This window comes from Pituophis catenifer, unplaced genomic scaffold (assembly GCF_029215685.1).
Source record: "Pituophis catenifer annectens isolate HBS135680 unplaced genomic scaffold, rPitCat1.0.hap2 SCAF_6, whole genome shotgun sequence".
In the NCBI taxonomy this organism is placed as follows: Eukaryota; Metazoa; Chordata; class Lepidosauria; order Squamata; family Colubridae; genus Pituophis; species Pituophis catenifer.
Genome location: NW_027256886.1, coordinates 87,156,340 through 87,178,882, shown reverse-complemented (window position 1 = coordinate 87,178,882; position 22,543 = coordinate 87,156,340). Strand labels below are relative to the sequence as shown.

The window sequence follows — 22,543 nt, the reverse complement described above, 5'->3', positions numbered from 1 at the left end:
ATATTAACAAAACCCTTACCTTCTAAACAACACAAATATTTAACTTCTAAATTATATGTATTATATTGTCCTGAATCTGAATGTAACTGGTGTTGTATAACGAACCGGCATTTAGAGGGGGATTTGTCAGATGTAAATGCCTTATTCTCTAATGTGTAAATAATGTATATATGGAACATCAGGGGTTAACTTATTACTTGAGCTTTAATGTATTCATATTTTACCACTCCCATTCCTGGCTCCGCCCCTTGTATATAAAAGGAGCCATCCTCCCCATTTTCCTTGCTTCTATCTTGAATATTCAGCGAATATAGAATGCCTATTATGATTAAAGAGAATTATATTTAAACCTATAACTTCTATTATCTTTATTGAGTCTGATCCTGAAAATATTGCAACACTTTTTTTAAAAAAAACACACATCAGGAGAATGGAGAAAGCTTGAGGGAAGAACTAACTGCTTTGGGAATAAGGCAGAAGGGAAGTGAGCAACTGTTTTGTCCACTCCAATTTGCTCGCTCAACTTCCATTCTCCATTCAGAGATTCCACCTCCATGAAAGCCAATACAAAGGAATTATTTAAATGAGCAAATTAGAGAACTGAAAGAGTTACTACTTTATTCAAAATCCAGGTTCCTACAAAGGGTTGATTTTTTTCCCCTCCATCAAAGCAGTGTTGGAAAACTCAGCTGAATAAAACTTTGCTGGAATCAGCAAAGAGGAGAAATAGATATGGACTGATCTACAGCTCATAGGAAATAAACCAAATGCATTATTTTAAATAAATAAATAAACTATGCACCCTTAACCAAAAGTAATACAGGTAGTCCTTGGCTTACAACCACAGTTGAGCCTGAAATTTCAGTTCAAAAGCAAGACATTTGTTAAATGAGTTTTTCCCTCTTTACAACTTTTCTTCTCAAAGTTGTTAAGTGAATCTGGCTTCCCCGTTGACTTGGCTTATCAGACGGTTGCAAAAGGGGATCATGTGACACCCACCCCACCCCCACGGACACTGCTACCGTCATAAGTACGAGTCGGTTGCCAAGTGTCTGAATGTTGATGACATGATGGTAGGGAGGCTGGAACAGTTGTTAAGTGTGAAAATGGTCATAAATCACTTTTTTTTCAGTGCAGCTGTTGCTTCGAACGGTCACTAAACAAACTCTTGTAAATTGAGGACTGCCTATATTACAAGAGTTTAACTTCTCTTGATCTCAATGTGTTTCTTACATTTCTCTGGTTACATCTACAAGGGGGAACCAAAGCTTCTGTTCCCATTTCAGGTTAGCTAAAGCTGTATTATCTAACACCTTATAACCTGAAATTGATCTTCCTTGCAGTTTGATGAAATAAGTTAATGAAATAAACTTGTGATGAATCCCAGATAGAAGCATAAACTTCCACACAGACAATGAGACATACAGTCATGGATTTTCCAACGGTCTAAAAATGACCTACTTTTAAATTTTATTTTATATCAGATACCAGCTGGACGCCCGTGCTTCGCTATGAAACTATGTGCTCGGGCTTGATAAATTGACATTTAAAGCCTGAAACTTAATGTGGAATGTGTAACTCCATAACATCAGAGCGTATTACTATAAGGCAACTGACAGTTGGAACAGAGAGGGAGTAGAATGTCTCAGTCCGCAGGCCAGATGAGTTATGCGGCAGCCACACCCACACCCTTTGATGCGAAGGGGTAGCATCAGAGCGTGTTAATATAAGACAACTGGCAGTTGGGACAGAGTTCCTTTCAGGTGGGGAGGGGGAGTAGAATGTCTAACTCCTTAACATCAGAGCGTGTGAATATAATACTGTATATGTAATACTAATGATCTGATGGTCATTTCGACGAATCCTTTCTTAGCAAGCACCTAGAAGCCAAGAAGAACATATGTGCCAAATTTCAAGTTTGTAGGCTTTACCATTCTGGAGATTTTGTGATGAGTGAGTGGACTTTTGACTTTTATTTATATAGATGGGCTCTCTGTGGCCATATGGAGATAATGGGGTATGAGTGATATTGCACAAGTGATGATGTCATCAGGCAACCGTTCTATCACCACTGAGGGAATATAGACAATTTGGGTTATCTGTGTGATAACATCTTGTGGCTTCTGAGACAGGACATCATCACTTGTGCTCTAAAGCAGTTCCTGGAGTCCTTCAAAACTCAGAAAACAAGTTCAGAAATAGTAAATGAAAATTCAATCATCCAGGCCAAAAGTATCTCAAAAGGTTTAATGGCAACTGGACCAACATTGACTCTGCCTACCCAAATTTTCATTCTGACTGAAGAAGTTGCTTGGATGAGTAAAGAAACGCCTCAGTTTTAATAAACTTTGGTCCGGTTGCCACGATTCAACCTTTTAAGATACCTCAGAAATAGTCCAAAACTGTGGTTAAAAATACAACAACCTCAAAATTAGTTTTATGTGACCTAGTAGTTCACACCATCACTCTTGTTTTATGGCATCTGGAACTTCTTTTGTCTCTCTTGGTCCCTCTTCTTTTAATATTGACAGTGTTACCTCCAGTATTAGATCTCCTGGCATTAGACCTTCAGATCCTTTGGCTGGACTCTCATCTTCTAGGTCAGAGACAAATATTCCATGCATGTTCCCACCACCAATTTGGATTCCGAGCTCCGCTTGAAATTTCTTGATATTAACCGTTCTAGGTTCAGGTGTCCTTTTAATCGTGTCAACAGAACTCCTTTGAACAAGAGACAAAGAAGAGAGAAGGCCTATCAGTCAAACTAACCCTCCATGGCTCCCCTAATCTTTCCTGGGGGGAGAAGGATAAAGATAAAAGGACGTTCCAGCATTGGGCTTGAGAGTCCCAGGACAGGAATGAACTCAACACTTGGATGTCAGGATCCATGTGGAAACTCAACTCTTTCTCTTGCCCTTATCCCTTGGCCAGAATATTTATAAAAATGTTTTGTTGTTTTATTTTTAAAAAATTCAACACCTATTTCTATCACAGCAGAGAGAGAGAGAGAGAGAGTTTGATTTAGATAGTTAGATTGATGATAGTTAGATTGATGATAGATAGATTGATGATGATAGATAGATAGATAGATAACCTGTTTTCCCGAAAATAAGACATCCCCTGATAATAAGCCCAATTGGGCTTTTGAGTGCATGCGCTAAAATAAGCCTCCCCCTGAAAATAAACCCTCCCCAAAAATATTTAAACGCAGAGTTGGAAATCAGATAAGATGGCAAGCGGAGCCCCATCTTATTCCACGTGCCCCAAAATAATAAGACCTCTTATTATTATTATAGTGGCAAGAAAAGTTGTAAAATGGGCCAAAACTCACTTAACAACAATTTCTCACTTAACAACATAAGCTTTGGGCTCAGTTGTGGTCTTAAGTTGAGGACTAGCTGTACCAGCACCAACTAAAGAGAATATTTGTAGCTCAGGGTTGAAACGAGGGGTCCTTGGTGTTCTCTGAGCTTGGCTGTTTTCTTGAAGACATTTCATGATCCAAACTAGGTAACTTCATCATCAGCACACTGATGAACAGGTTGACAGAGTTGGAAGGGACCTTGTAGGTCATCTAGTCCAAGCCTACACCATTTCTGACAGATGGCAGTCCAGTTTCTTTTTGAAAGCTTGACGATGGTACCAATGGTGGGATTCAAATTTTTTTTACTACTGGTTCTGTGGGCGTGGCTTGGTGGGTATGGCAGGGGAAGGATACTGCAAAATCTCCATTCCCACCCCACTCCAGGGGAAGGATACTGCAAAATCTCCATTCCCACCCCACTCCAGCGGAAGGATACTGTAAAATCTCCATTCCCACCCCACTCCAGTGGAAGGATACTGTAAAATCCCCATTCCCTCCCCACCCCACTAATCTACTTTCCAGCTCTGTTCTCCTGTGCAGGGCAACAAGAGAAGATCCAGCCGATCAACTGGGACTTGATCAGCTGGGACTGGGGAGACAGCGAATAGATTGGGGGCGGGGCCAGCCAGAAGTGGTAATTGCCAGTTACTCAAAATTTCCACTATTCGTTCGCCAGAACTGGTCCGAACTGTTTGAATACCACTTCTGGACAGTATCTAGTTTAGGTAACGAAATATCTGCAAATAAACAATCAAGCTTAGAGAGCACCAAGGATCTCTCAGAGGCTACTTAGTCACAAGCACAGGAGAAGGATCTCCTAGATGTCTGTTCACCAAGGAGTTCCTGCTGAAATAAGCACCATCTGTTCTTGAGCTGGGAAGTAGCTTACCTAACTGAATTGCGGGGACTGGTGGTTGGAGTGGTGTCCTTGGACGGAGGAGTCATGGTCCCTTCATCCTGTTCGCTCACAGTATCGATTATGGAATGGCTGTCAGGAGTTGGAGCTCCACTGCCTTGTGGAGTGGAATGACTACTCACCGGTTCCAGACGGGAGCTTAAAGGAAAGAAGTGAATTAAAAGGAATTACAATGCGACATTTTTCGAGGACTGGTACAAGTTTTGGGAACTAGATAATCCTTGAGATCTCAGCGCCAGAGGGTAGGAGAAGAAAGCAATTGATGGGAACTAACCAAGGAAAGAAGCAACCTGGAACTAAGGAGAAACTTTCTAACAGTGAGCAGGAAACCATGATCAACCCATATCTCACTTCCCAACACAATGTCCTCAGTTCAGCTAGAAAGCAATCGGGTGCATAGAACATAGTAAGTTAAAAGAAAGTGCAAGAAATAAAAATCCAGCAAAGAATGACAAAGCCAACCAGTCGTCTTGAGAGCTCGAGGACTTTAGACAGACATTGTAATAAAATAATGATTTCAGATGCATTTATTAGACCTCTCTGTTCAATCCAAGAAATAAATTAATGCACCTCATCCTCTCCATCCATTATAACCTGTAGTAGAAGACAAGGCAGAAGCTGTGGGTGGAATTAAAAGAGGAATCAGCCTAGAATCCCTACATAGTCACAAGCAGACTAAGTCCAAACCCCCTTGATTTCCATTATTTAACTCCAAGCAGTGCTAACCCTTAGCTGAAAAGATTCCTGTTGCATAGGCTTTTTAGCAATAAATCAGTTAATTGGACTTTCATGTGTGGACCTGGTCTTTAGTGCTTGACATTACCCATTCAAAATGTATATCAATTAATCCGATCAGTAAGATTAATGTTATCCTTCACATTGAAGATTATATTTCTTTGGCTCTCTGTTATCTAGTGTTGTGGCCCGCCAGCAGCCAGCAGAGCTGGCAGCAGATTCAGACAGTGAGGAAGTTGGGGAGGAACGTGGGCCAGTCCTGGAGTCTGGGGAAGGCTCGGACGATGACTCTGAGTTGGAGGCAGAGAGGGGGCCAATGCCATCTAGTAGTTCTTTGCTGCCTCCGAAGTCTCTGGAGTCTGACATCAGCAAGGCAGAACAGCCTGTTCCCAGTGTGCACATGCACAGAGTTGCCGGGAGACAGGAACAATTAAGAAAACAGGGTCGACTTGGGAGTAAGGCTTGGAGATGACTGGCCCTACCCATAAGACATAAAAGAGAAGCGAACGGGACGTGAGCTTTTGCAGGAAGCAGTTAGTTCATCTGGCCGATTCAAGATTTGAAAATTCTGTTTGTGACTCTGTGCCAAGTTTGGCCTTGCCCTGCCTCTGGAAATTAGCTCTTTGGCAGCATTCCACATGAGATAGATGGGTGTTGATAACCTTCCTCTGAAAGCCTGTTTATCAAGCCTTGCAGACTGTAAATGAAAATAATTTTCAGTCATATGAATTAAAGAGGTTTGCCGGGACTAAGTTTGTGCTGTTTAATTTCTAAGGAAGCCTAGGTCAGAACATCTAGTTTGTTAACCAATAAAATCAAAAGGATCTTTCGCAGAAGTCTATCAAGAGGGGCTCGTGACTCCATCTCTCTTTTAGGCTTTCTCATCCTGCCTAGGTTACTATAATCAAGGGATCCCCAACCCCCAGAGCTGTGGCCCACTAACTGGGCCTTGAGCCATTCAGAACCTGGATGTGGAAGTGGCAGGCAAGCATACACACATACACATCACAACTTGCACGAGCAGCGAGTACGTATACTTCTTTTGCGAGAGTGGTGGGTGCAAGTGCCCACCGCTCGAGCAAATGGAGCTGTGTGCAAGCGTAAACTTACCCACCACTTGTTCTGTCCCCGTTCCACACACGCACCCCCACAGACGGCCCGGAGTTAATAAACCACATGACAAAATCTTTGAAGATAAAGCTGGCAGCAACCCAGTGGCTAGCTGCCAATTCAGACTTTACTCACACAAAACAAAGATTAGACTGCAAGCATTCCAATAAAGCAGGCAAAGTTTCAGCAATACAAGGATTAGTCCACATGCAGTCCGACAAGGCAGGCAGAAGTCCAGTGACGCAGAGATAATGGATTATTTCTAGTTTTTGCTCGTCACAAACTGAACCGGCCATCACGCCCACATTTATACCCTGTGGGATGTGGTCCAGTGACTCAGCTAATCTCTGGCACGCCTTCCCCTCTGCTGCGCACGCTTCTCCCTGCGCCACTGCCGAGGGTCCAGCCAGCACTTATCTCCTTCATCGCTGTCCACCTGTGGCTGCGGGGACGTGCTTGGCTCTTGGCCTTCGGTGTCCTCCAGAGGCATTGCCAGAGAGGAGGGTCCTGGAGAGGGAGGCCTTGCCAACTCCTCTCCCTCACTCTCAGAGTCCGCATCTGTCGATAGCCCAGGCTCAGGCAACGGAGCCACAACACCACTCACACAAAACCATCCCCCCTTCCCCACCCCTCCAGGTTGGGCCATAAAGCCAGAAAGGTTGGGGAACCCTGCTATAATCTGTCAAATAAATCAACTGGTGCTTCATGGTAACAGTGTCTTGGTCTCTGCTTCAGATCTATCCCTGGGAAGAAGAAAGGCCTTCCGTGCATGTGCAGAGGGTCAAAAACAGGATGGGTGGGTGGGCAGAGCCTCCTGCAGCCACTGCTACCGGTTTGCCCAAACCAGATAGAACTGGCTGAATACCACCACTGCTTCACATGACCATCGTGGAGAAGCTTACCTTGATCGTGAATGATTGCCCAGCTGAAACATGTGGGGGTTGTACTGTGCCAAAATAGTTATGGTGTCGCACTGCTGCCCAATGATCAGCCGAGCTTGTTGTTCTGTGGCGTTCCGCAGGTTGATGCCATTAAACTGGGAGAAGATAAGAGAACCACAAAAAAATTCATTCATAAATATTCCTTTTATATATATATATATATACATTTTTTTTTAATTTTATTCAATTTCCATTAAACAGTGTGTTGCTAGGTACAATTGTTCTTAGGCAATCAATCAAAGTGTTTATAATAGTATTCATCACAATAACATTAATACTAAAAGGTAAATGTAAAGGTTCCCCTCGCACATATGTGTTAGTCGTTCCCGACTCTAGGGGGCGGTGCTCATCTCTGTTTCAAAGCCGAAGAGCCAGCGCTGTCCGAAGACGTTCTCCATGGTCATGTGGCCAGCATGACTAAATGCCAAAGGCGCACGGAACGCTGTTACCTTCCCACCAAAGGTGGTCCCTATTTTTCTATTTGCATTTTTTACCTGCTTTCGAACTGCTAGGTTGGCAGAAGCTGGGACAAGTAATAGGAGCTCACCCCGTTACGCGGCACTAGGGATTCGAACCACTGAACTGCCGACCTTTCGATTGACAAGCTCAGCATCTTAGCCACTGAGCCATCGCGTCCCATAAATAGGAAATATTTACTATTTTTTAATATTTATATGTATATGTATGTGCGCGTGTGTATATAGTTCGAATCAGAGTAAGGGTATGGCTTGCTGATGAGAGCTAAATAGCTTGAAATAGATCTATACTAGTCTTCCTTTATTTCTTTATCAGCAAATATAAATTGTGTGTGTGTGTGTGTGTGTGTGTGTGTAACACACTGCAAAAACAAGTGCAGGTGAGAACACACAAGAGAAACATACTTAAAGGACAAGGGCGGTGTATTTGGACCCATCGGTGTCTACCAACAACATGTTAAAACAACTCATCCTTAAAGACGAAAGTAGGTGACAAAACAATGTCAATAAAAACTAGTTAAAATGCCAATAAATCTGGTTATTTGAAGGTATTCACTTTTTCTACAGGTACTCCTCGACTTACGACCACAATGGAATCTATTTTATTCCCGCCCCCCTTTCTTTCTGAAAACAACATTTGGAAACAGTGTATTTTAAGAACTCGAGGGAGCAATATTTTTAACAAAAGCTGTCCCAATGTTAGTGAGACCACACAAATGCAAGTAGTCCTTGACTTATGACTGCAATCAAGCCCAGAATTTCTGTTGTTAACCGAGGCATTTGTTCAGTGAGTTTTGCCCAATTTTACGACCTTTCTTGCCACAGTTGTTAAGTGAGTAACTGCGGTTGTTAAGTTAGGCGAACCCGGCTCCTCCATTGATGATGCTCGTCAGGAGGTCGCAAAAGGGAATCACGCGACCCCCCCCACCCCAGAACACGGACATAAATATGAACCAGTGGCCAAGCATCTGAATTTTGATCACATGACCACGGGGAGGCTGCGATGGTCATAAGTGTGAAAAATGATCCTCAGTCACATTTTTCAGTGATGTTGTAACTTTGAATGGTTACTAAACGAACTGTCGTAAGTCGAGAACCCCCTGTACCACACAACCAACTGGAAAACAGTGTCGTCATGTTCGACTCATAGCTTTACCTCCAACAACTGATCGCCGTATTCAAGGCCGGCCTGATGGGCAATGCTGCCACCGGTTACTTTCGAGACGAATATTCCGCCATTTTCCCCGCACACAATGGAGATCCCGAGGGGTTCGGCCCCCTTCTGCACTTTGACTTGACGCGGTTCTTCCATGTAGGGTCTTTTGGGAGAAAAAGAGCACAGGGACACCTCTTGAGCGAGCATCGGAAGACAGGAGAGGAAAATATATATATATATATATATATCACACGGAGGGCATGCACCGTGCCCACCGTCCCCTTCAAAAGCGGAAGAGTGGCCCCTTTTAAAACGTTGGCTCAAAATGGCGACATTCCTTTCGCATGCAAGGGACGGAAGCTGGATCAGACCGTCTTCGACGGAATAGCATCGATGCGGTTGCTGCTAATGTGAAAGGCATGGAATGGCGAATTAAAATTATAAATGGAATCAGGGTGGAAAACGTCAGAAAGAAAACATGTTGTGGCCCATATTATATATATAGGTCAATAAGCATATATAATATGCCATTTTGGAATGCATTCTGGCGGGGGGGTGGGGCGGGAAAGGCTTACATCAATATATAGCCATTTTTGGACCCTTTAGAGCAGTGGTCCCCAAACTTTACGGCTTGGCGGTGCATCTGGGTGGGTGGGGGGACAGAGGGGAACCAGGCCGGGGAATGGGACGACTTGCCACAGCCAATTTACTACGGCAAACTCGCTGTGGGCCAACTCACCACAGCCAACTTGTAGCGGAAGAACTTGCTGGAATGGCCAGCTTGCCGCAAGACGACTCACCGCAGGACAATTGAACGATTCTATTTCATTATTTAAAATAAATTACAAAATATTTTAATTTTTGCCACTCGCATTTTATTTTGTCCTTCCTTATGCATCCTTTTTTTTTTTTTTTTTAATGATTCTATCCCACCATTTCTTTGGTATGAGTGTAACTCTTGTCGTGCAGCTGCTTGTCCTAGTACAATGTTTCTCAACCTTGGTAGCTTGAAGATGGGTAGACTTCAACTCCCAGAATCCCCCAGTCAGCGCTGCTGGCTGGGGGATTCTGGGAGTCGAAGTCCACCCATCTTCAAGCTTCCAAGGTTGAGAAACACTGTCCTAGTAGATCCTGCAGTGAGTTGGCTGTGGTGGGTTGGTCATGGTGAGCTGGCCGCAACGAATTGTCATAGACCCACCGGGCCGTGAAAGGGTGTGAGCCGGCATGCAGGCACATCGCTCGGCTGCAAGACGAATCACCGCACATGCGCGTGTGTGCCGGCTCGCGCTGCGCATCGGCTCTCCTCTCGTGTGGCCCGGTTCTCGTGCGGCCCGGCTGTGGCTCTGGAGTTGGGGACCCCTGCTTTAGAGTGTTATTTCTATAGAAATATAGAAATATCGTCATAGTTCATGGGGGTGAATCACGAGATGAAAAAGGGAAAAGGCAACGCCGAATCGTTTCTGTTTCCACGCGAGTAAAAGGCAGGGTTAGTCGATGGAAATGAAGCCGCTGTAAAGCAAACTCCGGCAGTTAATTCACAATGGTGCCTTGCATGGTAGCGATGCAATTACCATGCAGGGTTGGGGGTTTTTTTTCCCCCCTTTTGGGGAAAGGGACGGGAGGGTTTCTATCCAAACATGTAAATAGCACACAAATAAACTTCTCAACGACAACCTGTATGTCAAGCCAACCTCAAACTCCTGAGGGAACAGAACTTTGGCGTAGGAGCCACAGGAATTCTCAGAAAAGACCTATTACGGAACAAATATCTGAAAGGTGAAGAGGGATGAAGAAAGGAAGGAAGAAAAAAAGAAAGAAAAAGGCCTTAGAGAAAAGAGATAGTAGCCAAAGCTATGCTACACATTGATGTGTGGAAATAGGCCCTTCGTGTCGGTCTACATCCACGAGAGGCTGCTTATTGGCTTATACAGGTAGTCCTCGACTTATGATCACAATCGAACCCCAAAATTTCTGTCCTTAAGTGAGACCTTTGTTAAGTGAACTTTGACCCATTTTACGACCTTGCTTGCCACAGTCGTTAAGTGAATCACTGCAGTTGTTAAGTTAGTAACAAGGTTGTTAAGTGAACCTGGCTTCCTCATTGACTTTACTCATCAGAAAAGGGGATCACACGATCCCGAGACGTTGTGGCCATTGTTAACTATGAGCCAGTTGCCAAGCATCTGAATTTGGTTCACTTGACCATGGGGCTGCTGCAACGGTCATAAGTGTGGAAAAATGGTCATAAATCACGTTTTCCAATGGCGTTGTTACTTTCAACGGTCATTAAACGAACTGTTGTAAGTCGAGGACCACGTGTATTATAAAACATGTCAAACATAGGCCTTAGTCACCTGGGTTACTGTGGGGTCCTTGGTGCTCTGTGAGCTGTTTTCTTGCTGACGTTTCTTTATCCAACTAGCTAACGTCATCAGTGCTAGAAGGGAGAGGAGATTGCTCTCTCCATATGGTTTGTACTGTCAGTGTTGATGGAAGCGTTCTTGCTGGCTCCTTAATTAGGCTGTTCACTGGATGGAACATGCTGGTAAGGCATGATTGATCATGCCAATTAGGCTAGTTGTTAGGCGTGATTGATTATGCTAATCATGCTGATTAGTCTGGTAAGCAAGCAACCACCAAAACTGACAGGACGAGCCACTTGTATGTAAACTCAGAGCAAACTCCCACCCCCTTCTAGCACTGATGATGTTACCTAGTTGGGTCATAAAACGTCTGCAAGGAAACAGCCAAGCTCAGAGATCCCACATTCCCACCCTCAGCTACAAATATTCTCTTCTATTGGTACAGAGTGATGTAGACTCTTTAACTAAGCATGGAAAATTCTAGACAGAGCTACCACCTTCCATGCCTTCCATGCCAAGACGCAAGCATCAGCGGTCACTACCTTGACAGCTTGGTGGCTCGGCAGGGGTGGGAGAAGGGAGCCGGCCAGCCGATCGCACATCCCAATTTCTAATGGGCCACGGCCCGGTAGTGGGCTGCAGCCCGTGGGTTGGGAACCCCCACCCCAGCATACTGCTCTGCTATTTATAAGAGCCTTTCTTGCTAAGTAACGCACCATAGGCCGCTGTGCCCTCCTTAACAATCCATAGCTAAGAAGGGAGGCGCCAAATTCACAATCATCTACTCATTCCTTGTTTGGTTTCTTGGCCAAATTGCAGGAAAAGCCACAAAACTATGACGCTAACCAGGACAGCAATACTTTCGTTGATAAATCAGGGCAGGCTAAGGCACAGGAGATCATGTGACACAGATAAAATAAGGCAACCACGGGACTATGGAAAAGGCATGAAGCAGAAGAAAGAAACAACCAACAGATTGGATAACTAGAGTTGAGAGTAAATCCAGTTACTATCCACTGGTCTCATGGGGAGCATGTTTGGGGTCATGGGGTAGGTTCCCGAATCACTAGAGATTGATCAACATTGACAATTGGGCGCTTACTTGGCTCAATACTACAGGCTCTACAATTGGAGTTGCGGAGATTTTCCAATCAGGTGGATTTTCCTGATGGGTGGGCAATGCATACCACAGCATTCGGGACTAGCAGGGAAGAGGTAGTCCTTGATTTACGACCGCAATTGAGCCCCAAATGTTTGTAGCTTAAAGGAGACATTTGTTAAGCGAGTTTTGCCCCATGTTATGAACTTTCTTGCCACAGTTGTTAAGCGAACCACTGCGGCTGATAAGTTAGTCACCCAATTGTTAAGCGAATCTGGCTTCCCCATTGATTTGGCTTGTCAGAAGTTCGCAAAAGGGACCTCGGGAAACAGCAACGGTCGTAAGTATGAACCCGTTGCCAAGCATCTGAAATTTCATTACATGATCACAGGGCTGCTGCAAAGATCGTAAGTGTGAAAAATGGTCAGGTGAGTCACATGTTTTAATGCCACTTTAACTTTGAATGGTCACCAAATGAACTGTTGTAAATCGAGGACTACCTGTATTAAATTTGGAAGGTATTTTTCTAATGCGCCTGGGAAGTGGGGAGAAAATGTATTTCTAGAAATGGGGGCTTCCCATATTCCCACCCGTCTTATCTCACTCACTCAATCTCCACCTTCTCCTCTATGAAATTGGACGGAAGATCACTTGTTCAAAGCCAAACGGTATTTACTGTATTTTTCAGAGTATAAGACGCTCCAGGCTATAAGATGCACCTACCTTTTTTGGAGAGGAAAACAAGAAAAAAAAATCTGCCTCTGCCTCCCAGCAATTTGCCTCCTTGCAGCAAACAGCAAACAGCAAACAGCCTGCTTTAGTTTCATTTTCATTTTCATTACAGCCTGATTAGCAGAAGAAAAAAAAAATCTGCCTCTGCCTCCCAGCAATTTGCCTCCTTGCAGCAAACAGCAAACAGCCTGCTTTAATTTCATTTTCATTTTCATTACAGCCTGATTAGCAGAAGAAAAAAAAAATCTGCCTCTGCCTCCCAGCAATTTGCCTCCTTGCAGCAAATAGGGCGCGTGGCAATAGGCAATGGCAATCCCTGCAGCCTGAAACAGCTGGGGGTTGGGAGGCCAATCCAACCGACAATCAGCTGCTTGTGCTAATCAGGCTGTGCTGAAGCTGAAACAGGCTGTTTGCTGCAAGGAAGTAAATTGCTGTGAGGCAGAGGCTGGCAGGTGGGCGGGGCTACATTTGGTGTATAAGACGCGCCCAAATTTTTACCCTCTTTTCGGGGCGGGGGAAAGTGTGTCTTATACTCCGAAAAATATGGGTAAATATTTAAATAAAATGGGTCCCCAACCGAAGTATGGACTGTCTTGTTCAGATGTGGAAAGGAAGGCTTCCAGAAAAGTTCTCAATGAAGAATGAGATCATGAACCTTTGAGTTCCCCAGGTAGTCATAAAGGATTCAATCAATCGATGAGAATAGTGCTGGAAGGGACCTTTGAGGACAAATGGTTGTCCTATCTGTTTTTTAAACACGTTCAGTGATGGAGCACCCACAACTTCTGGTGGCAAGCTGTTCCCCTGATTAATTGTTCTCACTGTTAGGAGGTTTCTCCTTAATTCTAGATTGGTTCTCTCCTTGATTAGTCTCCATTCATTGTTTCTTGTCCTGGCCTCTAATGCAGATTCTTGTCTTAGAAATGGCCTCAAGGAAAAGAGCCTGTAGTACAGTGGACTAAAGCACACTGTTATTAACAACTGCTGCTTGCAATTACTGCAAGTTCAAATCTCACCAGGCTGAAGGTTGACTCAGCCTTCCATCCTTTCAAAGGTAGGTGAAATAAGGACCCAGATTGTGGGGGCAATAAGCTGACTTTGTATAAATATATAAAAGTATGAAGGCTATTGCTTAACGCATTGTAAGCCGCCCTGAGTCTCCAGAGAAGGGTGGCATATAAATTAAAGCAAAAAAAAAAAAAAAGTTGGAGTTTGGCTGAAAAGCACAGCTTGCCTTTAATTTACTTTTAAATTTAATATAGTTTTAATTTAATTTTTAATTTAATTTAATTTTTAATTTAATTTTGATTTAGAAATGTGAATATTCATTCATTATATGAATAAATTTTAGGAGCAATATGTATGTTCTAAGAACGGTGAACTCGTTAGTTGATAAACTATTTGGGCAGGAGGGATATTTCTGTATTTGTTTTATATTCTGCCCGAATTCTGGCTTATGTAGGATGCAAAAGTGAGAAATAATAAATACACAGCGTTCCGTACAATTTATAAAAACACTCCTAACTCTATAGATTAAGTTTCTTATTCACTCCTGCTTGGAGTTTCCTTGTCTCTAAAGGCATATAATTAAATGAAGCCCTTTTGCCAATTAGGGGATTGAGGCTGGGAAAATCTGCTGGCTCGCCTCCCACTCGGAAGGTTGAGAGTTCAATCCTAAGCAGAGACAGATGTTTCTCTATCAGGGCGCAAAGAGAAAATATCTGCTGAGAACTCTGCACAGGCGTCAGGAAGGGCAATTGGCCAGTAAATGCTCAGCTCCATTTATCCACCCTGATAAAAGGGATTACAAAGATCGTAAAGAGAAAACACACACACTACAAGATATGTGAAGGTGACTACAGCCAGCTGAACCTGCTGGGTTCTAAAGTTAAACCAGATTGGAATGGGTTAATATTGATTGTATGAGATGCCACCCAGGAATGGGTGGAAAGGTGGACAATGTAAAATAAGACTGGGAAGCTGAAATAAACTTTCCCAAAGAAGGCAATGGAAGACCATTTCCTCATTGTTATCAAGAAAACTGCACGGATTTGAGGTCACCAGGAATGGAACTTGACCAGGCGAAGTTCTTTCCCTCTTGAGATGAAGCATTGGCATCAACTCCACTATGACTTACTTGTCTTTTCGACGTTGCCCCATTGAGACCGGGCTCACCGAAATCCTGGGCAAGGTGGAAAGAGAATTTTGTGATTGGCTACTGGCAAACGAGGAGGTCTCCAAGTTAAGGGGTGACTGGGGAGGAGTTACCAAGCTGGGACTGCTACATTCGGAATGAGACAAGGAACCTGCATAAACGACAGACGGAAGATCCACGTTGATTAGGTGCAAACTTATATTTCATGAACATAAGACAGAAGCTCCCACGTTCCTACGGGGTTACCTCCGAGCATTTTAGACTGGATTTCCACCAAAAGCATATCTCTGTCAATCTCTCCCTCCCTCCCTCCCTCCCTCCCCCTCCCCCTTCCTGAACTCCATACTCTTCCTGATATATGGTGCCAAGATGTCAGGAAATGAGCTTGCAACCATAATATATGATGGGTGGAAGGAAACTGTCCTTCCATAACACAGTATGTAAAGAGGGGACAGTTACCATCAACATTTTTTCAGATGAGTTTCCGTATTATTTAATAGCTGAAAGAAACTAAGGCACACACACACAAAAAAGTGTGATGGAATTAATGGGTTTTCATGGGGATTTTACACAATCCTAGTGAATAGCTTTGATGTGGGATGAAAGGAAAATTGACTGTAAGATGTAGAAATGTGTGTCTGTTGTTCTTACGGTAAGATTCTTCATTTAAAAAAAAAAGATGGAAAAGAAGAAAGTAGGGAAAATTACTTACCTCTGTCAGAACCAATGATGGACCTTGGGTATCTTGGTGTCAAAGGTATTTTTATTCGTTCTGTTCTATACTGTAAATTGCTGGAGGAACCTACTTGGAAATGGAAAATGAGGGAGGAAAAAAGAAATAAATTCATTTAAGTTTCAAGGAACCAGCTAGGTTGGTAACGAGACTCTTTGAAGCAAGTTTTACTTGGTAAAAAAATCTCATTTGGATTGGGCCAAATTTGAGTTTATGAAAATAGCTCCACCGATTTAAACATAGAGTTACTTCAATCAAATACAGGATCGAAGGGCATCTTTTTAAAATAATTAATAAATAATCGATTTAGGAGTAGAGGGCAGCCTCTCCTCATCTCTTAGAAGCCCCTCTCTCCAAAAAGTGCTGATCTCATCATCAACTTTAAGTGACCTTTGCTGCATGGTCAAGTGGACAAAATATTATATTTTGCCCTTACGGATGGACTCAAAAGTAGGCTGGAAGCCTCTTATATACAACTCTTCTATCCCTTTTTAAAGTTTCTCATCTAGAAGTCTCCCTGTTTTGCAATTAAAATAGAATCTTTGTTCCCTACGTGTTTTGTGTGTAGCAAAGCAGAAAACCTACCTGGGTAGGTTTTATGCTTAGCTACAGACACACCAGTTCTGCATGTTAACTATGCACAAACACACAGGTTAATAACTATACATTGATGCCAGTGTATTATCAAAAAGATATAATGCTAACCAGTCTATAGGGACAATGCCAATCAATCTAAATAAATCAGATATAATGCCAATCAATCAAATCATTATGTAACATTTGTGGGTCATATTGAGGTTTGTGTGAGAGGGGCATGGGGGCCTAGTGGTGAAGACGCTCGCCTCCCACTCGGAAGGTTGAGAGTTTAATCGTAGGTAGTGGCAGATATTTCTCTCTTATGGTGCAAAGAAAAAAAAATGTGCTGTGAACTTCATATAGGCATCAGGAAGGGCATCCGGTTAGTAAACTCTCAGCTCCATCCGGTCACCCCAAATTAAGGGATTACAAGATCATAAAAAGAAAGATTTATTGACGTTTGTGAGAGGATAAAAGGTGGAGAGGACAGAAGGTGGAAAAGTGGTGGCCTCACCACCCCCATAAAGACCCTCTCTAGAACACTTCAAGAGCTCTCCTGTCCCCAACAATGTCCCTCTTTCAAGGGAAGCCCATATCCACGATGCACTGAGGCTACAGAAACAGAGCAGACCATTTCTTCTTTCAGACATCTTACCCAGTCTTGCACTAGAAGGCAGTGAATTTGAACCATGGGATGATCTGGAGCGTGTATTTTCAGAGCACTCACTGGTGTGCTTGTGACTCAGATCCAAACTGAGATGTCCTTGGTGTTGAGTACTGAAATAAAAGAAAATTGGATTTTCACTCACAGGCACCCCACAGCAACATCACGGGGCATAAATGGAATAAGACACATCTCTGTCCCATAAATATGATATGAAATATATTTTAAAAATGGTAGAATGGGGGGATTCACCAGTCCATCGCTGAGTAATCAATTTCTGGGGAGGGAGGGAGGGAGGGAGAGAGAGAGAGAGGGAGAGAAGGAGGGAGGGAGGGAGAGAGAGGGGGAGCGAGGGAGGGAGGAAGGGGAGCTATGTAGAGAGGCAGAACCATAGCAAAATGTGTGATGGTTGTCGAACCTGAAATTGACATGTGTAGCCATTTTAGTTAGCTTTGTATTATACTCATTTATTTCTTTTCTTTCTCTCTGTTTTGTAAGGGGGGTTTCTTGGGCTCGCCACATTCTTAAGGTGGGAGGAGGGAATAGATAGTGAGTATTGTTTTGGCTAGGTGATCTTCTTTCCCGTGGGAACGGAGGCTGTCGTTGCTGAGAGCTGAAGCTGGAGTTTGAAGACTACCGGCCAATGTTGATTTTGCTTTTATTAGGGAACATGACTTTTGTGGGATGTTTCTAATTTTCAATATTAGGTGGTGTCATTCCGGTTTGTGTCAGATCCGGAATTACAACAGTCTTTGCCAATTTGATGCCTACCTAAATAAGAGAAATTTGTTTTGGAAGATGGACTTTGCCTATTTCTTTTTTTGAATGGGTTTCATCACTTGGAAACCTGACAATGCTTTTGTCTGGGACCAAATCTTAAATTGCAGTAATTTTATTACGATGACACACCAGTGTGACAAATAAGAATCATGATAAAACAAAAGGAAAAAAAACCCAAAATAAAATAAAAAAGACAATATAATATTTAACAATTGGTGGTGGATTGCCAGAGGGCAGTCAAAGCCTGCCAGTTTTGCAGGCAGCATAACAAAATTCAGCTACATTCAAAGAAACTACATCTGATTGAGCCAATAACAATTGTACATTAAAAAAAAAGATGAATGTTTCCCAGGTATTTTATCAGGTGAGGTGTTATGAGATGGGCCACCCATGAGTCTTTACAGAACAAGGGTGTCAAACTTGATTTCATTGAGGGCCTCATCAGGATTGTATTTGACCTCAGGGAGCCGAGATCGGCATGGCTGGGGTGGGCGTGGCTAGCTCAATATCATTCGTGTTGGGGCACCTGTGGTGACCCAGGTGGCCTGAGGGCCTTCCTTCCTTCCTTCCTTCCTTCCTTCCTTCCTTCCTTCCTTCCTTCCTTCCTTCCTTCCTTCCTTCCCCCTTCCCTATTCATTCTTTCTTCTTCCTTCCCCTCTTTCCTTCTTTTTCCTTCATCGCTCTCTTCCCATCTTCCCTTCTTTTTATTTGTCTTTCCTCTTTTTCCTTCTCCTTTCCTGTCCCTTCTTGGATGCTCAAATGCAAAAGGAGAAACATTTCTCCTTTTGTTTTGTTTTGTTTTTTGGTTGTTTTGCTAGCCCTCTGTCAGCAAAAACGGAGCACGGGGAGACCACATGTGCCCCCCGGGCCCTGTTTTCGGCCGCAACAGCCTCCTGCAACCCTCTGCCGGTGAAAACAGAGCTTGGGAGGGCTCTGCAGCCCTCCCTGGCTCCATTTTTGCTGGTAGTGGCACTGTGGGCTGGTCCGCTGTTTTCAGGGCGGCCCCGCGGGCCAGATCTAAGCACACTGTGGGCCAGATCTGACCCCCGAGTCTTGAGTTTGATACCCATTATAGAAGGTACAAATATATTAGGATACGAGCTGTCATTTTGATAGCCTCTTGTCCATAAGGATACAGTCAAGGCCAAACCTTAAATCAAATATATATGTATAGGTCAGCTGTGAGGGCATGTAGGTAACTTGAGGAAAGGATCCAGCTACTTTAAAAAGTTCTTGACCTAAGCTACACCCTCCTTCACGTTCATTCTGGATCTAAATTTCTGGACGATCCTAATGAGTTGGCTTGATTGTGATGATTCCTCCAGATGCTTCCCCAGACATCTCTCCAGATGTCAACTGGGAGGAGGATCAACCAGTCCCAGACACTTCAGGAGGGGAGTTGGTCAATGTCTCCAAACTGACATCTGACAGAAATTTGGCTGCAGCAGGACAGCCCTGAGGCTTCAGGTGGAAAAAGAACCCAGCTGCAGTGATGAGGAAGAGGAACTGCCTGCTGCACCTGATCCAAGAACACGCGGGGCAGAGAAAAGGCAGGAGCAGAGAAGGTCAGCCTAACTACTCGCATGGAGGCATCCTCGTCCCTCTTGATGGGCTGCACCGGAAGCTAGCTATTTAGCACAGCAGCCAGTTGGAGGCAATGCTGGGAACAACGTGTCCACTTCCTAGCTGTTGTGTTTTCTAGTTGTTGTGATCTTGCCTTGCTTTGGATCGACACTGTGTCTTGACTTGGATTGTGTCTTCTGAACTCTGGACTTTTCTTGCCTTGTGAACCCTCTTGCACTGTGGATTTAATTTTGCCTGGTGGGTTTATCTTGTTTGGGAAACGAAAATTGCCTTGTGGACTCACTGGCCATTGCTCTGGGGCCTAGCATTGGTCTGCTTGTGGCTGGACGCAATTGGGACAGTTCTGGGTTTTTAGTGAAGGGAACTGCTGGGGAATATTAATAAACCCACTAATCCACCATTACATGTGTGTGTGAGTGAGTGAGTGAGTGGGACAGCACACTTGATGCCTCCTTGAAGGCTTCTCTGAACCTTTCGGCTGACCATAATTGGAAGACGAATGCTACGACTGAGGTGATTGTGCTTTGGTTCAAGATTCTTCTTATCTAAATACCTGGGATGCAGGTGTTGGTGGCAATATTGATTGGCTGCCGATGAGCAGTTGCTGGTGGCAATTCTATGACTCCAGGCTGTGTAAATAGGATTTCTCATCACAGCTGTCACAGCAGAGCATGGCGCAATGTTTCTCGGGACGGTACCTACAAGAGCAAAGAGAAGTTAGAAGAGTAACCTCTGCAGTATTGTAGCTCAGCCGTAATAGTTAACGGATAGCTGCAGAAAAGCTGTCCCAAGGATACAGGTATCCCCTAACTTCCAGGTGCAATTCAAAGTATTGGTGATCCCCTTGAAAGCCCTTCATGGCATGAGTCCAAGTTACTTGAGGGACCATCTCACCCCACTGGCCTGTATCGCCCGTGCTGGCAGAGGAGGCACATCAGTCCGATTATTCCAGCTGGCGGGATCCAGAAGGGCCTTCTCTGCTTTGGCTCTTCTCCCCAATGTGAGGTTGGCCCCAACCCACTTATCTTTTCTTAAGGGCCTAAAGACGTGGCTCTGGGGGGAATCAGCACAATGGAGGGGGTTGATTGAGTAACAATAGATCCCACCTCCCCCCCACACACACACTTCCCATGTGTCTTTGGTTTTAATGACTGATTTTAACTTTTTATGTTTTAGCTTTTATGGAACAGTCAGAGTTATCCTGCTGTAAAATGGCGGCAGGGGTGAAATCCAAAATCTTTCCCTACCGGTTCTGTGGGCGTGGCTTGGTGGGTGTGGCAGGGGAAAGGATACTGCAAAATCTCCATTCCCTCCCCACTCCTGGGGGAAGGATATTGCAAAATCTCCATTCCCACCTCACTCTGGGGCTAGCCAGAGGTTGTATTTGCCGGTTCTCCGAACTACTCAAAATTTCCGCTACCGGTTCTCCAGAACCTGTTAGAACTTGCTGGATTTCACCCCTGGGATGGTGGCCAATAATTTTTTAAACAAAACAAAATAAAATAATAATAAAAGAAATAAAAGAAAGTAATAAATACAATAAAATAAATAAAAATAATAAAATAATAGAATAAAATAAAGTCCCAAATTTCAATTGATAAGACAGCTGTTAATTGAATTTCCCCTCATTTCACCACCTTTCTAGCCAAAGTTGTTAAAGAGAATTACTGCAGCTGTTAAGCTAGTAACTCGGTTGTTACGGTAGTTGAATCGAGCTTCCCCATGGACTTTGCTCATCAGAAGGTCGCCAAAGGGGATCCCCTAACCCTCTGCAACTATCATAAATGCATGCCAGTTACCGTAACAACTGAATTTTCATCACGTGACCTTGGGGATACCACCACGGTCATAATTCCCTTTTTTCAGTGCTGTTGTAACTCCAAACGGTCACTAAACAAATGGTTGTTTATGGAGCTTCTCGGTCCTCCAAGCATCCCAAAGGTGCTTATTCAAAAGGCAACTGGACTTTGTTTTTCCTTTGAAGAGGTTTCGCTTCTCATCCAAGAAGCTTCTTCGGTTCTTGAGAAGCTGAACTGAAGAAGCTTCTCGGATGAGAAGCGAAACGTCTTCAAGGAAAAGCAAAGTCCAATTTCCTTTAGAAAAAGCACCTTTTGGGATAAACAAATGGTTGTATAAATCAAGGAGTCACTTTTTAAAAAAAAAAAAAAAAAACGGTCCCTACATGAACAGTTTGTAAACCAAGGTGTATCTGTAGATGGGCAGGGGTCATGCAACAAAATAAAGTCTGAAATGAACAGGGTCGTCGCGTGCCAATCGCGGGTACTAACCTCCCGACAAGCTTCCGGAGTATAAAGAGGCCGACACAAAACCGTCGCTATGCCGACTGGCCCGTTTGGGTGAATAGGTCGGCCATTCTTGTACCTCTGGTGACAGGAGCTCTTCACTCGCTGGAATGTATTTCTGTACCTGGGGAGGAAAATCCAAAGCATCTTTCTATATTTATCGGCAATATTTCAACAGAAGCCTGTACCCATGATGAGAGTGACTGCCACAATCTCAATTTTTTAAAAAAATTTGATTTATATGCCGCCCTTCTCCGGAGACTCAGGGCGGCTTACAATGCGTTAAGCAATAGCCTTCATTCTTTTTTATATTTATACAAAGTCAGCTGATTGCCCCCACAATCTGGGTCCTCAATTTATAAAGGGATGTTGTGTTTCACAACAAATTGAATATTATATGATATGGGAATTATTTTATCGATCGATAGAGAATAAAAATGGAAGTTGGAAATAAAAGAAGATTAGAGAAAACTAGAAAATATGTTAAGATAGAGATGTAAACAATATGATGATTGTTATTATTATGACTATTAGGATTATTATGCTTAATATTAATATTACCGTATTTTTCTGAGTATAAGATGCACCTTTTCCCCCCTAAAAAAAAACCCTTTGGCCTTTGCCTCCCAGCAGTTTACCTCCTTGCAGCAAGCAGCAAGAAGAAACAGCTCCTTTCAGCTTCAGCACAGCCTAATTAGCACAAGTTGATTGGATCAGCCTCCCAACTCTCAGCTGTTTTGATCTCAGCTGTTTTGCGTGGGCCTCTGCTGCTTGCTGCAAGGAGGTAAATTGCTGGGAGCAGATTTTTTTTTCTTGTGCTAATCAAGCTATGCTGAAAACACATATGAAAGTAAAG

The 22,543-nt window shown here is 43.6% G+C and overlaps 1 protein-coding gene across 1 annotated transcript in view; it reads right to left on the bottom strand.

The window, feature by feature from the left end:
- DLG5 (discs large MAGUK scaffold protein 5) overlaps positions 1-22,543 on the bottom strand; it is a 145,485-nt gene that overhangs the window by 31,262 nt on the left and 91,680 nt on the right. The window contains exons 17-25 of the mRNA XM_070946450.1: positions 21,673-21,811; positions 19,938-20,082; positions 17,012-17,133; positions 15,760-15,849; positions 15,030-15,198; positions 8,699-8,861; positions 7,028-7,161; positions 4,254-4,418; positions 2,538-2,721 (exon numbers count right to left, since the gene is read on the bottom strand). Coding sequence (XP_070802551.1) covers positions 2,538-2,721; positions 4,254-4,418; positions 7,028-7,161; positions 8,699-8,861; positions 15,030-15,198; positions 15,760-15,849; positions 17,012-17,133; positions 19,938-20,082; positions 21,673-21,811 — 1,311 coding nt within the window. The remainder of the gene's footprint in view (positions 1-2,537; positions 2,722-4,253; positions 4,419-7,027; positions 7,162-8,698; positions 8,862-15,029; positions 15,199-15,759; positions 15,850-17,011; positions 17,134-19,937; positions 20,083-21,672; positions 21,812-22,543) is intronic.